Consider the following 15761-nt stretch of genomic DNA (forward strand, 5'->3'; position numbering starts at 1 on the left):
TTTTTAGTAGTAGAGCTACACACACACAAGTTCAGCATTTATTTTTACCTGAAATGCTACATTGTTGTCAAAACCTGCTACTTCTCTCAAGGTGGCTTTTAAAAATAACCAGAATACCAAATGCATTATTAGACTTGTACTTCTCTCTTTCTTTCTGAGCTAAAACAATTTGCATTTTTTTATGGAAAGAAAATTCAATTCTTAATAAAAAGATACTTTAAAAACAGAACTACAGTTAAAGAGAGAGTGAACAAAAGAATCAATGTCTGGCCAAGGTGATCTTGCAGTTGATTCCATTGCAGCTGAGTCTTAATGGGAACACCCTCCCTCCAGCAAAGCTAGCTGGGGTGAGCAAGGTGCACACCAGCATCCACCTGGGAGTGCCTGAGCAGTGAATGAGACTGGGGAATTCCTGCCCCCCTACACCACCACCACAAGGGCAAAAGAGATAGACACACCTCTTAAATACAGGATATCATTTTAAAAATATTAGACACTTTGTTATAAGTAGTGAAGCACCGTAATCAAAAGATGCAAATAGATCAAGACTCCAGGTCCAGCCAACGGCTGCAAAGATGGTTAAGGGACTGGAACATCTTTCTTAAAACTCTTGACAGAGAGGTTTGGGCCTTTTCAGCCCCAAGAAGAGACAACTGAGAGGGGACCTCATCAATGTCTATCAGCATTTGAAGGGAGGGTGTCAAGAGAATGGAGGAGGCTCTTCTCAGTGGTGCCAACAATAGGACAAGAGGCAATGGGCAGAAACTGGTGCACAGGAAGCTCCATCTGAACATGAGGAAGAACTTCTTCGCTGTGTGAGCGACCATGCAGTGGAACAGATTGCCCAGAGACCTTGTGGAGTCTCCCTCACTGTAGGTGAGCAGGGAGGTTGGACCAGATAACCCACTGAGGTCTGGTCCCTTCCAGCCTTACCAATTCTGTGATTCTGTGATTCTAAGAGAAAATCAACAAAGAACTATAAAACACAGAAATATAAGGACTGAACTAAAAGTAAAATCTTTTAAAAATAAATAGGAATGTAGCTAAACACATTTTGGGCAACAAAGAACAAAAACCTCTCCGGTTTTATAAAAAGAATGTAGACAGGTACCACAAAGAGCAAAATCCTGTACTCATCCCATCTCTCCCCTCTGTGACCTAGTCACAGTAGGTTGCATGAACATCAAAGATGTTGAAATGTATTGCTTCTCTTTCTGCATTAGCTGTTCATTGTCCTATTTAACTCTCCAGCAAGTCATTCACAAAAACTTACTACCAGAACTACTGTTTCATGAACATAACTCAAAGTCCTGAGACTGATAATAAGCTCTTTAGATTAGTTAAGGATCGGAGATAAATATCTCTGTAGTTCCAAATAGCTCAGTAATTAATTTGAAAAGTACATAGGAAGTTCAGACAAAGTTATATTTTTATTTTCTAAGCACACTGTGTTGAAACAATCTTATTTTTGTTTGATAGCTTCTACAAATTTATGACTATGTGAGAAGGTTTCTGTTCAAAAACTCCCTCTAATCTCCATAATTATAGTGAAACATTATGAGTCACACAGCCAAAGGTGAATAAAAAGACATTAATTAATTAATTAATTCATTCATTCACATTGTTGTTGTTATTGAGACATTTTTAAGACCACCATGGTATTTTGGGGCCTGAATTATTATTTTTGAATTCCTGGAATTGATGGCAGCAACACGTTTATGGAAAGGAGATGGTTTTTCTTAGAGATCTTGCAGAAATGGATTAATCCAAGACTACAATACACTTGGAACTCCTATAATGCAGTATCTAAATGTAAATGTATTACTAACCAGTAATTGATGCAACTTATTCAATATCCTGCGAACTGCTGTGTCCATTCAGCACTTAGAGAAGACACATTAAGACCAAGAAGCTCAGACAAAGTGTTCTTCATCAGGCTGGTTTTTATTTTATAGATGTGCTGCAAAGTGTGCTGGTCTCCCTTTGGACTGGGAGGAGAATCCGACCCGCAGCACTGAGGTTGCTGGGCGCTGGGACTCTTGTTTGCTCAGCCCTGCCCTGCTGTACTTGTGCTGGTGATATGGTCTGGGCAGTACCTACAGGAAGGAAATGCAAACCTGAGAGCAGACACGAGGCGCTGCTCTCACCCGAGCCCAGCCAAACACAAGACCTTGCTGGAGTCGATGGTAAAAGGACGTGACTTTGTGCCTCTCTCTCTGAGTGAAACCTTTGAGCTCGTGGTTGGGCTCCTCGAGAGGAAGTCTGTCCTGTTGTCTTTGAGCATTAGACTAACCCTTGAATGCACAGCATTTAGTTTCAGCTTAGCTGGGCTTGGATCTTTGGGGTCTAGGATGGATATTGGTATCAGCAGCCAAGGCCAGCACTACAGCACCTCCTCTCAAGGGCACTGTTAAAGGCACTGGCTCATTCTCTGGCTGCACTGACCTTGAGATGCAAAAAGGCAGAGATATCTCTGAACTGATGAATTTACCCTGATGACTGTCCTTATAACTTGAAAGGTAATGAGACAGATGCACACTTGAGGCTTTAAGGTAGGATATGAGAGAGGGCATTAAGTCATGGAGTTTCCATAAATGTCAAGCAGAGGTGTATGTTCAGGGAGGAATTTCCATATAAGTCACAAGGGAGACAGAGAAAGAACTAAAATGGTTGCACTGCAATCTTTGGAAGTACAGAAGTGAACACAAAGTACATACACTGATAGCCCAATACCACAGTTATTTAGTCACAGGAATAGTCCCTTGAGGTCCTAGCTTGTGTATGGCGTGCCAACAAAAGCTGATCATCCATCGCTGGCAGAAGTTAAAATTATGTGGTATTTTTGACATTTTCTATTCTAAGCACAGGAATTAGTACTTTAAATAGTGTTCACTGTAGGTGGTTGCAACGTAAAATGTGCACCCTCCTCTCTTGCAGACCATAGGCCTCATCCTCTAATGGCTCGTCCATGTGACTAGGTCTTGATTACCAAAGTAGGTAACTGAAATAAGTGAGATTCTTTATGCTTGGCTTGGCTTCTAATGCATTTAGAATTCCTTCCAATAGCTAAAGGTCAGTCTCAACATCAATTCAGTTTTATCAGGTGAGCCATGTAATTTGAAGTGAAATTTGACTCTGAAGTGAAATTGCCAGAACCCTAGAAAGTTCAACTCCAATTTTGTCACTTCTTTGGAAGTTTGTAATACTTTCAGTGGAAGGCACAGCTGCAACCAGACCTCATGGTCCTGCTGAGATGAGAGGTAACACAACTGATTTGTGGCAATTTTTCCAGCAGGGATCACACTTAGGGCCACCTGGAAGCTCCTCTGAAAAGAATGTGTGCTAAAATGAACCCCAAGTTTGATATTTAGACATAAAGTACCTTCATTGCATGTTAAAATCAATGCAAATATACAGTCCCTTGCTATCTATTCCTACCCTTGTCAAAGGCTTCAAGGAAGCTAATTAAATGTTGTAAATGCAGACATCATTTAGGGAAATGTACTCTGGGAACTCAGCTATCAGTAAAAATTCCTGATGAGCTGAAGTTCGCTGCTCCTCTTGCTATTACATTTGCTGTTACAAATATTTACGAGAAGTGCTGTGCTCAAGGGAACACTTGGTATCTTATCAGGCTCTGAAAGTTCCACCCTGTGATGTAAAGCAGTGTCAGTATGAATACTGTCTGCATGGGGAAGAGAAGAGCTAAAACCAAGGGGAAAATGAGCCACAATTGACTTATCCCTGCTCAGGGAAAGAACATCTTTTTTTAACCTATCCCAGGACAACAAGCTGGTTGGTTATAAACTATAAACCTTGACTAGTTTTGTCTTCACTGGTCAAGCTCGGCATTGCTGAGGTTTGTACCAGCATGGCAACAATAAATACTGCCCTTTAGAGGAGTCGTCAGACTTGAGATGAGGGTGTTGGACTGATATTCCATCATGTTGCTGGTTTTACACAGCCATGGCAAAGGGAGAATCAGGTAGCAGCAGAAAATCATTCTGTAGTTACAGCTGGGAGGTTGGGAGGGAGGGACACAAAGAGCATCAGTTTCCAGTCATCTGTGCTGGTTTTTGAAAATTGTTTTCATTCAAAGGACAGTTTTTCAGGTTCCGAGCTGAGGGACATGGGACTTCCCAGGCACTTGAGATTTGTCTATATGGTCCACTGAATTTCAGTTTGCCTTTACTTTGTAAGTTAGGCACCATTAAAATATTTCATAGATCATATTCACAAAATGTGTATTATGATACTAGTTTTTAATTAAGAAATTGAGAACAAGATATAACAAAAAGTTGAAACAGTGCTGGGCTTTTTTTCTCAAGCACAGAGCAAAATTCATTCCCAAAGCTCTAAGCCTTTATTCCTGACCCAGCTATCAGGACCAGCAAAAACACTCAGAAGGGCAAATCCAGAAGGTGAGGAGGTGAAGCAGAGAGCTGCAGTACTAGGGACTTCCCTTCAAGAGAAGGCTAAGCACAGGGCTGACTTTGAGCACCTGCCCCAGCTCTGGGGCTTGGATGTCTGCAGGAAAGTGTTTGTCCGTACACCTGGGAGCCAGAGCCATGGATCCTGCCCAAGATGTGAGGGGATTTCCTGACTGTGATTTCTGATAAGAGAAAGAGAATGAAGAGCACCTAAGTCCTGCTTCAGTTTGAAGGAGGAATCTTGGCATCTGGGCTCTGCTCCTGAGCTTATTTCTGATTTTCATGCAGTGACTGCTATATGTAATAGTTCAGGCAGCAGAATCTGTGATCACAGTGATAAACAAGACCCTAGAGACTAGTTTGTGCCAATTTCAGTTTCCTACAGGTGGGCACATACATCCAGATGATAGACTCCTCTAAGACCATCTGCATTTACATACGTGTCTGAATAAAAAAAAAGAAGCATCAGTCTGCCAGCTTGATGGTTATTTCATGTCATAATACTATCATGCTTTGTAAAAAGACTATAGATGAGAGAAGACTTGCATTTCAATTTTAGATTTTACACAGTGTTATATATTTTGAGCTGTGCAATTTTGGTCATGTCTATATAGGTATTGAGTTATGAATGCAAGAGGTAAAAAATTGTTTCTTCTGCATTTAAGAGGAAAAAGATGTAATTTTGAAATATGCAGTTTATAACTTTTAATGCATATGCCACCCTCAGACGTAATGAGAATTAGTTACAGGACACCGTCATCCTGAAAGGAAGGGAATATCTCCATGCTACAGTATGGAGCTCAAGTTTTAATCTTCTTTGGAGGTCTTGCATGTAGAGTAAACACAAGTAATCTCTAGAATATGCATTGTTTATTCCAGAAGAGCCACTTGGTTCCATTATGTCATTGCTTGCAAGAAGAAAAAGGAAAACTAAAATCTATCATCTTGACCTGTGCAAGTTTAGTAGCTGCAGAGTTCAACAGTGTTAGCTCAGCACCTAACAGGGGCCAGGACCTGGCAGCAGCAAATCGTGGAACTTCTCAGCAGGCCTCTTGTGTCAGTGGTGCAGAAGGCAAGCCAGTGTGGTCTGCCTGTGTGCAGTGGGAGAGGTCACCCTGCCACGCCTGGGGACAGAGGCTGAGAGTGCCGCATGTGCGAGGCAACTTCTGCAGGGATGGGGCTGACCAAGACCTTCGAGGAGATCCTACAGGAATGAAGGTGGGCACGTGCTGTTCATTAGTCAGATGTGCTGCTGATTCAGCTTCCTCCTGCTTTGAGGGTTGCCACACCCAGCAACAAATGAAACCAGTTTAGGAGACATCTGTCCAAGCTCTGGTGAGCTGCAAGGCGGCATCACTGTCACTACAAGCCAAGAATGAGGTACCACGTGGGTAAAGGGCTGCTGGAGGTGGTGGCTAGGCTGAGACACAACACTGGCTAGGAGAATTACATCAATGTAATGGACATGGAGTACTCTGAGGATAGTCAAACACAGAAGCTGGAGATATAGGAGAGCACCAACAGGGAAGGACCGTGCCCCTCAGTGGGGTGAAAATGGTTTGTGAACTTCCCGAAGAAAGAACAGAGTCCATGTCGTCCATATCTTCCAGCAGATGGGCAATTCATAACGACTGCTTCAAGGAAGGAAGCAAGCAGGAAGTGTTTCTGCCTCTAAGACATTGTGGGGGAACCTTTTTAGGTACCTCTCCTGAGCTTCTGGTCATTTGTTTTCTGCTACTTCAGACAGGAGAACTGATCCAACTGAGAATTAAGATAAGCAGGTCAAAACCAAAGAGCATGTTCTGGGAACAGGGATGATTCAGGTAAGGTTTCATCATCCCAGGCACAGCACACACAGGCCAGTTAGAAAGCTGTATCTCCTGGACAGGAGAACAGGGCCGCACAAATGATGTAGCTTCTCCCACTCTGGCCATCAAGCATTAGTACTGTGAACTACTGGATACCTCTGCCTTCCCTTTTTTATTTGGAACTAGCTAAACAATCAGTGCCATGCTTTAGTCCTATCCCAACAGATACCTACATGGTTTACCTCTCCCTCTTATGCCCTCTACCATGACGTCTCTTGTTTTGGAGACAAAAATGTTTTGTTTTGGCTCACAAAAATGTGCTCATCTGCTTTTCTTGGTTTGTGCTTCTTTGTCTAGGTACCCTCTCCCCAGCACATTTCTCACACCATTGTATAAAGACGAATTATCTCAGTGTGAACTGGGGTATCAAGAGTAGAAAGGGCAAAGTTACCAAAAGAGAGGAAGAGATGTCAAAGGAAGGTTTGAAGAACACCTTAAATGGAAGGAATATGGGGTCCTTTAACACTTAATATGTTCTCAAGGCTATGAGAACTACAGAGATTTGACTTAATAATTTGAGACTGAATTGTTTGTATAGAAGGGTAAAGTGTTTCAGAAAGAATTGTCAGGAAAATAGAACTGTCAGGAAAAAAAGTGAAATGTTGATGGGCATGCATGTACATATTTTAAAGTGCTGGGTACAAGAGATAGCAATGATCTAAATATCTGGTCGTTATACCATGATGAGAATCCACAGTCCTCACAAAGGAAAAGAGGAAAAAGTAAAAAAAATTATAGTGGACTTGGAAAAAGCAGACTTCCATAAAATAAGATTATTGATAGGAAGAATTTCATAAGAAACAAACCAAAGAAAAGCATTAACAGGAATGACCAGCTCTCTATAAATGGACTGAATGACATACATCCCAATGCAAAAATGGTGTTAGGAAGGTTAGTAAGAATAAACTAAATCAGAGCTAATCTTTGCTAAATCAGAGCTCAGTGTTCTCAGTCTCATGAAGAAGCTCAGACAATCATAAGTAGGTTACACCACTAAACTGACTATATAGAGTAGGCATATACAGACAAAATCATAATTATGTCAGTGCAACTATCAGTGCAATGAAGATAACATGAAAATACATTATAAGTGCATTGGTAAGAGGTACATTGTTCAGGAGATACTTTTCGTAGGAACCTTTCCTCAGCAGTGTTGTAAAGTCTCACCTGGGAGAATATGGGAGCACAGGTCATGAGCAAAGGTAGAGTGGCTGAGCAGTGTACAGAGGGCATCCATGTGAATGAGCAGCTGCTGAAAGTACCACAGTGGATTAGCTATGGAAACTAAGACTGGTTATTATTTGCATTTTTTACCATCAGGGAGGTTGCAGGTATAGGTGGCTCTGCCTCACGAGAAGTAAAGGAATTAGGTCAATAGAAACTTGAGTTTCTTTTAAACGTTACTTTTCTACGCTTCTTTTGCCTCCAGTGGTACTAGCTCATTTTGATGCACATTAATTATGTTGTGAAATTATCATACCCTAGTAGTTCCATAAAAGAAATATTTTCTAAACAAAAAGAAAGGGAAAGAAGCTGACATCAAGCAGCTCCAGCTAGTTTGGGACGTGAAAGGGGTATATGGAGAGATATCAGCTGAGTTGAAACCAGGAGTAAAAGTAAATAGACAAAAAGAAAAAATTATAAAGGAGCGAGGCAGAAATGACAAAGCTGATAAATGGGAAGGGCGAAAAGGATGTGACTAATGATATGAGCAGAGTTTTTTCTGGAAAAACTGACTCATTGAACAATGATTCACACAATAAACACCTGGACATTTGGCTTTTTTTCATCGGATTTACTCAGAGAAACAGCTGGCTGAAGGACCCAGTTTCACTGCTGAGTTTCTTTTTGTGATTTTATCTGTGGCACAATGTTATGACTGTTGTAAAGCCTTAAGTGCTTCTGGACTTTGTAATGCATTTGAAATGGGAGATTTTTTTTTCTCCTGTGTGGGTACAACATGTAAGCAGTTGCTCTGCTCCTGGGAAACTCTTTCAGCCAGAGAAATTTACTGGGTATGACACACTCACCTCTGACTTTAAATAATAGGGACATTCAATTAAGCATATTAGTTAGCACATTTGTGTATTTGTACTTCAAGTAATACACTGCACTTCCCAGTAATTGAACTTACGAGCAGAGACACTAGCACTTGAAAGACAAATGCTTGACTTGTTTATATGGATTGAACTTCTGACATCATGACTTGGTTACTCTGCACTTGTCATGTGAAGGAGGGCTAAAAATGTCATTAGGATTTTGTGTATGTGAATTCGGTTCTGCCACATGAAGTCTTGCTGTTTTAAAATTACCACTTCATGTTGAAAGTACTGCTCATTCATATCCAACTAGCACACAGTTAAACTGCATGTAGGTCACTTAAAATCAACATATTTCCAAGAAAGTCAATTTCCCTCTCCTTATTATATTTATTCTGAAATCATGAACAAGGAGTTTTAGTGCTTTATTCAAAACTGGTTTTGAGCTGTGCTGTAAAGATAGCTCACTGCTAGCAGACAGCTTTGAGAAAATCTAAATCATTCTGAGTGCATGACTGAACGGAGAACACTTGTGTTTTAAAGCATGCTGAAAGCATAGCCTAGAGGTTTTTTCCTGGAGAAACAAACACTGATTTTGAGGGAGAAGTGTGATCTGAAACACAAACAGAAGGTCTAACTTTTCCCAGAACTGTACACCTTCAACCTGCGATCAATTCTAAACACTTCTTTCTTTAGATGCATAATTCAGAAAATAGTGTGCTGCACAAATAATTCAACAGTGTTCAAGAGCAATCTGACAGACTGAGGAAACTGAAAACAGGAATTAGAACCTGGATGAAAGCTAACATTTCTCAAGACAATAAAATAAACCTGTTCAAAACTTCTGAAATAAGCATGATTTTATTTAAAAGTGAGATACAGAAAGCATAGCATTTAAAAGACTGTAATTTTTTTAAAAACTTATCTTTTTTCCAAATATATTTTATTTATTATTTGTTTTACCATCATCCTTTACAGCCCAATTGATTTCAGTTCCCTTTACTGCAGGTGTCATAATGCAGAGACTAGTGGGGACTAGTTCCCTTGAAAGGCTGCAAACATAAACTGACATGAAAGATGTCACGCAAGGGAAAGGAATGATTGCATCCCTTATAAGTACTTGGAAAAGAGCCGACAGAGTGATTTGCCCAAAGTTACCCAAAGTAAATTTTTAGCAGAGCTCAGAGAGAATTTGAACTTTCCAAGTTGAGGACTGAAGACGTATTGTCATAACTAGGCTGGGTCCTTCCCATGAAAGGATCTGCTGTGAAAACCAGCCACCTTTATGTCCAGATTCTTGTTTTCTGAATTTGAATTATTCCTGCAACAAAGCAAGTAGCAAACATGCTCTCCACCCAAGGCCCATGCCCTCTCCTCTCCACCTGCTCTCCTACAGAAAGACTGTATTTCACCTGTGGCTCCAACCTGTGCCCTGCTTGTTCTCTTCTCACAGCCCGACTGAAAAAAATTAAATCAGAAAGAAAATCACAAAGGACATAAAAATATTGAAGACTGTAAATTACCTTGGAGCTACGTTGCTTCCTTACAGGGCTGCCATTTCGTACCACACCTAGTCATTAGAATCAATAATTGTCCATGCAGTTAATGTTTGAGCTGCTGAAACTCTGAGGGCAAATCTGAGGGACTGTAAACTGGATAAGCACAGACAGACATCACCAACCTGTGCAAAGGTGATTCCCACAGCTGAAAGAAAGAAGCATTTTTAGAGCAAAATAAGCTTTTCATGTTACAGGTAAGGGATGATCTAACAGACATTTCACAGAAAGATTTTAAAAGCAAGGGTTTTGCTAAAGGATTTTCAGGCAGTGTCAGCTGTCCCTGTAAAATGGATGACTGCTGTGCTAAGGCTTAATCTGGTTTATATTTGATTTGGATCAATTTCCTCTGTTTTCTCTTTGCTGAATTTGAACATCTGAAATCAATCAACTAAAGAAAATAATATTTTTTTCCATGGAACCAAATACTCATGATTGTTACTGATCTTTAACCTCCGGGAATATTCTTTGTTCTCTGAATGTTTATTATTGAAAGTCGCTGGAATATTTGTATGATGGTTATCCTAGAGATTTCTCTTCAGTCATGGGAACTGTGAGGGATTATTAGGGATATAGCACTGAGATGAAACTAAGAAATGAAGGAGAAAATATGGCTCCAGTCCTCAGCCAGATCTCAAGCTGCTTTTAGTTAAGCTGATGCTATTTTAATCCTGAAACTGCTTATTGCTGAAAACTTTTGTATGAATCTATGTATACTGGAACTCTATTCTGAGTGACAGAGGAGTACAGATTTTGGGGCTTTGGTCCTTGGCAGTGAGATGTTTCATGAGACTTCGTAAGAGTTTCCAGCCAAAAATTAATGTTCAAGGACTGATCAAGACTTGCAACAGGCACCGCAAATGCATGACATAAGGAAATTATGCTTATGTTTAAAGAGAAGGGAACATCAAAGGCACTTGTCATGCAAACTGTGAAATGGTTACATTTCCACTGCTGCATTTGGTAGTCAGATCTGGACAGGATAACCTGGCCATGAAAAAGCCACATTTAGGAATTAATTTTCCAGCATTTTCTGTCCCCTAAAGTAGGGCTGGATGTGTCCCTTCCTGAAACTTCCTCCTCTCCATAGTAGATCTTGCTCCTTCTCTTTTCCCTGAATGTAGGGTTTGGTACCCCAGACCACCCCGTAGGATTTTTCCTCCCTTTTGATGGCCTCCCCCAGTATTTTCAGCTTCCTGGTGTTCCTGCACCACTGGCTGGCAAAGGGGCACCTCCAGCTGTACCTCCTCCAGAGGGGCAGAAAAAACCCTGCAGGGAGGCCCTGGGCACAGACTGCAGCCTTACAGGATGGACAGGGCACACCTTGGGTACTCTGTCCCACCTGCCACCCCAAATTAATAAGGAATGAGTTTTTTGAACTTCCCACCTGGCTATTAAGTGCAGCTGAAACTGGCCAATATACTCAGAAGAGTGCAGCAGGAGGGGAGGGGAGAGGCTGTTGTACAGGTAGACGAACTAAAAGAATTTTCATTGACTGTGTTGCCAGAATATCAGCAAGAGTTCAAAGTGTCTTCTCCTTCTCTCTGCCCTGACTGTGCCACTTCCTCTGGCTTCAGGGAGGCTATGAAGGACCTGTTAAGGAGGCATCACAGCCAAGCAGCTACAGGGCGCTCAATTTCAGCCTTTGGTCCCTGAAAAATTTAATGATTTTCCTGATCACTTCTGGTTTCAAAAGTGTATCGTATTATTTTCTTCCAGTACCCACACAGACAGCTCCAGCCCAAGGAAAGAGCCCAGTACTTTCAAAGGGTGTAATTGCACACACAATATGACCCAGCTCAGAATGGGATTTGGATGATAAAGTCCTGTGGCATGTCCTAGAATGAATGTGTGCTGGAGAGAACAGCAGTGTGGGTAGCAATTTCTGTATTTACAGGTTCCCTTTTCGTTTAGCTATCGAGGAAAGAAAAGGAGGGTGGAAAATGGTGTGATGGGAAGCACAAGCAGGAAGGCATCTAGAGGGAGCTGTGCCTCCACACTGTGTTCTTCCCCTTGGGGGCCTCCATGGGACAGAGCTGTGGAAGGATACCTGTAGGTTTGAGCCATATAACATGAAGCACCACTGAAGATAGTAGCACAATACACCAGCTTCACCTCTTTCCAGAACTGGCCTCATGCTCTTTGTTAAAATCTAGAAGCAGTGAGGAAATAGGATTTAATTTTGAGAAAGCCATCTAGTTTTCAGGAGGATGTTAACACAAATTGCAGAAGTGTGTGCTCAACATTTCTTTGAAATTTGAGGCAGAGAGTGCTCCTTGGACTTGGAAATTTTGTTTCCAGTAGCCATGTTGTTTTAGGGGGTGCAGACACCTTAGACTTCCTTTGCCTCTGCAATCTGCAGGAAACAGATTTTTGGAACCAGAAGGCAGAGACCTCAGGATAGTCTCTGCAAGACTTTTGTCCAGTGGTTATAGCATTTCCTGTGAACGCCTCATTGCTTTCAGTACAGCAGAAATGAAAATGCGTTTGCGTGACAGAATCATTGTAACAGTGTGGTTGCACGGCTTGAGTTTTTGTTCAATCTTTGACAACTCTTTGGGGCTCTCATGTTGCATCTCTTGCACTGTTAGGCGCAGACCTGATGGTCACAGCCTTCCAGGGGCACCAGTGGTCTCGCCTCTGACGGGCAGAGCTGCACCTGCTCCTTCGGTGCTCACTCCTCAGCTCTCTCCCTGCAGCTTCAGGAAAACTCAGCTGTTGCCTTAGTTTGCAAATCGACTGGGCCAACTCTATGGGGTTAAAGTGACTGTCATCTCTTTGCAGGAGCTGAAGCAAAGCATATTCCAGTATGCTTAAGCTGTGTGGACTTCAATTTCTGCTTCTCATTCACTCGGTGAGTTTCCTTTGTTTATCTGTGAGCAAACGGCAAAGGTTGCCTGCGAGCCTCTGAGCTCCGTGGGGTGTGCCAGCCTGCAGGTCAGGCTGGCAGTGGTGCCAGCAGAGCAGCTGTAACTCTGAGTGTGGGAGTGTGTCCCCGCAACATGTGTGTGACCCCACAGGAAGCTAAGAAGACATCTCAGTCATTAGGGAAAAAAACTTCAAAAATCTTAGAAGTCACCATTTTCCTTATTGTGTCTGCTTCTGCTTCCTCTTTAGATATCCCTGTTTCCAATATTAAAGATTTAAAAATACTGCCACAAATCACCAAATTGTGAAGACATGAGTATCATGTGTTCTGCATTATAATCCATACATGTGCTGACATATTAAATGTATTCTAAGACACATAACAGCTCATAGTTTATAAACTTCCCGTTAAATATGTATCCTCATTATTTGGTCTATGTGAATCCCTTTTCAAAGGATTTTCTGGAACTGAAATATATTAATTATACTCTTTATGGACCTTATGTATTAAATTCAATAGATTTACTGATGTTTGTAAAGGCTATAGCAGTGGTGACTTCTACTTCACAATTGAAATTAACAGAAAAGATTGAAAAAATGAGTCAAATTCAAGTTCAGTAAAAAATGTCTCAGAATATGGAGACCTTGAGGGGTGAGTGAGCACCTCCTTTTCACTTCCCATATCACAAGCGGCTGCTTGTGGCAGTGCTGGCCCCCCATGAAGCCACTCTGCAAGAATTATAGCCGTCTTCAGAAGGGATGCCAATGGATATGGGCCAAGAGGTAGAACCTCTTCCCCCTTCAATTCCTGAGTAGTGATTCATGCTGTAGAAATATATTTGGAGATAATTATGGTCCACATAAAGTAATTTTAATCAACAGAAGTGATATCGTTGACTTGTTTCATAGGCTGCACTTTGAACTTGCTGGGTTTTATAGCATCAGCCTTTGCTCCTCCATGGCAGGGAACATGATAAAGAAAAATCTGTCCACAAAATGGCCCCGGGAGAAGCCTCCAGGAGCCAGGCTGTGCCAACCTGTGTGACATGGGAATAGCCATAGCAGGTCAGATTCAGGGTCCTGGCAGAGGCCAGCAGTCAGCATTTGGCAAAATATTAAAAGGTAGCTGCAAAGTGAATTTTCCTGGATGCATAACTATCAGATAGCATTTCTTGATATTCTTCTGCTGACACTAGTGTTCACTAGCACCCCTCCCTCTCCTTCCCCAGCTCTCTGCTTTTCCCATTTTCAAAAGGAGTCACAAAGCCTTGTAGGCGAGGGAGGCAGTATCTCTGGCTATTATTAGGAGGAATATGGAATTATTGAAACACCACTTGTGACACACACACACAGAGCAGTGCTTTAGGGTAAATTGTGCTGAACTTAGCTGTGTTTTTGTCATAGCCAGAATTAAGCTTTCCCTTGGTAATATGCAGACTGTGCTTTTCTGTGAGAGATTGAATGGCTGTCCCAGCAGCAACAGGATCAGATCCAGAGGAAAAGTCACGCAGCAGAGAGCACACACTCAACTCTGTGGGGTGATGGACAGGGTGGCAATGATACTCTAAATTTGTAAAGCAAAATAAATTAATTTTTACTGTGGGAGAAAAGAAATTTTACCTGTGCAGACAAATAATGGGGCCCTAGTTCTGACAGGCAGCTCCTCAGTGTTGTCAAGATAGGAGGTTGAGAGAGGGAATTTGGGGGAGCTTGGTCTGGCCTTTGAAGAAACAGGTCAATTATCTGAACCACAGTGTGAATTTTCTTGTGTGCAAATGCTCCCCTGAGAGGCTGATTTTTGCTTTGCTTTTTTGTTTGGAAGCAAGAACAGCCCTGAAATATTAGGGCAGGAGTGTGGAGGTCTATGGGCATTGGGGAGTGTGTGATAATAAAACTCATAAAAATTTGGCAGAAAAAACCATTATGTTAAGACACTGCTAGCCATTAGGAAGAGAACAGAGGCTGAGACAGATTTGTATGACATTTTTGCCATCAGGTAAAAGCCAAAGATCAGAAGGACATGTTTGTTCTCTTTGTGGTTTGCATTCACTTGCAATTGATGTGAAGGCACAGGGCTCAAGTGGCTTGCCCAGATGGCTGTGGCATAGGGGGGTGGCATAGGGGAACCAGGGAGGGCCACCTCATTCCCATACAAAAAAAAGATTTGAATTTACTGGGGAAATTACGAAAGGTGAGCCACAGCTCCTCCCCATCCCCAGATGTGATGTTCGGTTTCCAGATACACTTGTTGTCACAGGATTTTGTGGCTTCTGGATGGGATGTGGATGGTCCTGCTGGGGACACAGAGGTGATCCAGCAATAATTTTATGAATTCCCTTTTTGCTCTTAGTCTACATTCATCTATTTTATTCTTCTGTTTGCTCTTGAAAGCAGATCCAATCTCATTTAATTATATAGTGGTCAGAAAAGGTCAGGGCACAAGTCTTTGTTCTCAAATTAATTAATAAATCAAACTTCTTTTAAAAATTACGTACACTAAAGAAGCTGGAGATGTTCAGTGCAAACCTGTAGGAGTCTCTACCATTCTTCTATAGCAAAATAACTTGCAGGAGGCTCAGTGATGGAGAGCTGCTGTTTGTGTGTGGTGATAGCAGACATCCCTCATCTGCTTTCCTTCATCCCTCTCTCTCTCTCACACAGGCTATGTGGCTTAATCTGGAGGGCCTGCTTGTAAGTGGGCCTCTGAAGGACACGGACTTCTCTGTTCAAGAAGGAGGGGGTCCACGCATCCTTCACCAGGTGATCAAGTGTCTCGTGTTATCCACCCCGGTCAAAAACCCCATAGCCTGCACACAGAGACCACATACAGAGCGTAGTCCTCTGTGCTGGTGGGAAGAACAGTCCCCTGAGAGGATCTGAAATTAATTTTTAATTCCTCTCTCTGGGAATTCAAGAGTCTACATGCAAAGAGCAGGAGACAACCCCCCCAAACACATTTTTAAGAGAATATTCAAAGACAGGGATTAATAAAATCGGCAT

At 41.8% G+C, this 15761-nt stretch overlaps 1 protein-coding gene across 1 annotated transcript in view; it reads left to right on the forward strand.

Moving 5' to 3' along the window:
* The first annotated feature begins 740 nt into the window (after positions 1-740).
* The window catches only part of CDH17 (cadherin 17), a 35915-nt gene continuing 20894 nt past the window's right edge, over positions 741-15761 (forward strand). The window contains exons 1-2 of the mRNA XM_008630741.2: positions 741-12747; positions 15423-15521. Of these exons, the coding sequence (XP_008628963.1) occupies positions 12703-12747; positions 15423-15521 (144 nt within the window). The 5' untranslated portion in view covers positions 741-12702. The remainder of the gene's footprint in view (positions 12748-15422; positions 15522-15761) is intronic.

The sequence above is a fragment of the Corvus brachyrhynchos genome, unplaced genomic scaffold, assembly GCF_000691975.1.
Source record: "Corvus brachyrhynchos isolate BGI_N302 unplaced genomic scaffold, ASM69197v1 scaffold302, whole genome shotgun sequence".
Classification (NCBI taxonomy): Eukaryota; Metazoa; Chordata; class Aves; order Passeriformes; family Corvidae; genus Corvus; species Corvus brachyrhynchos.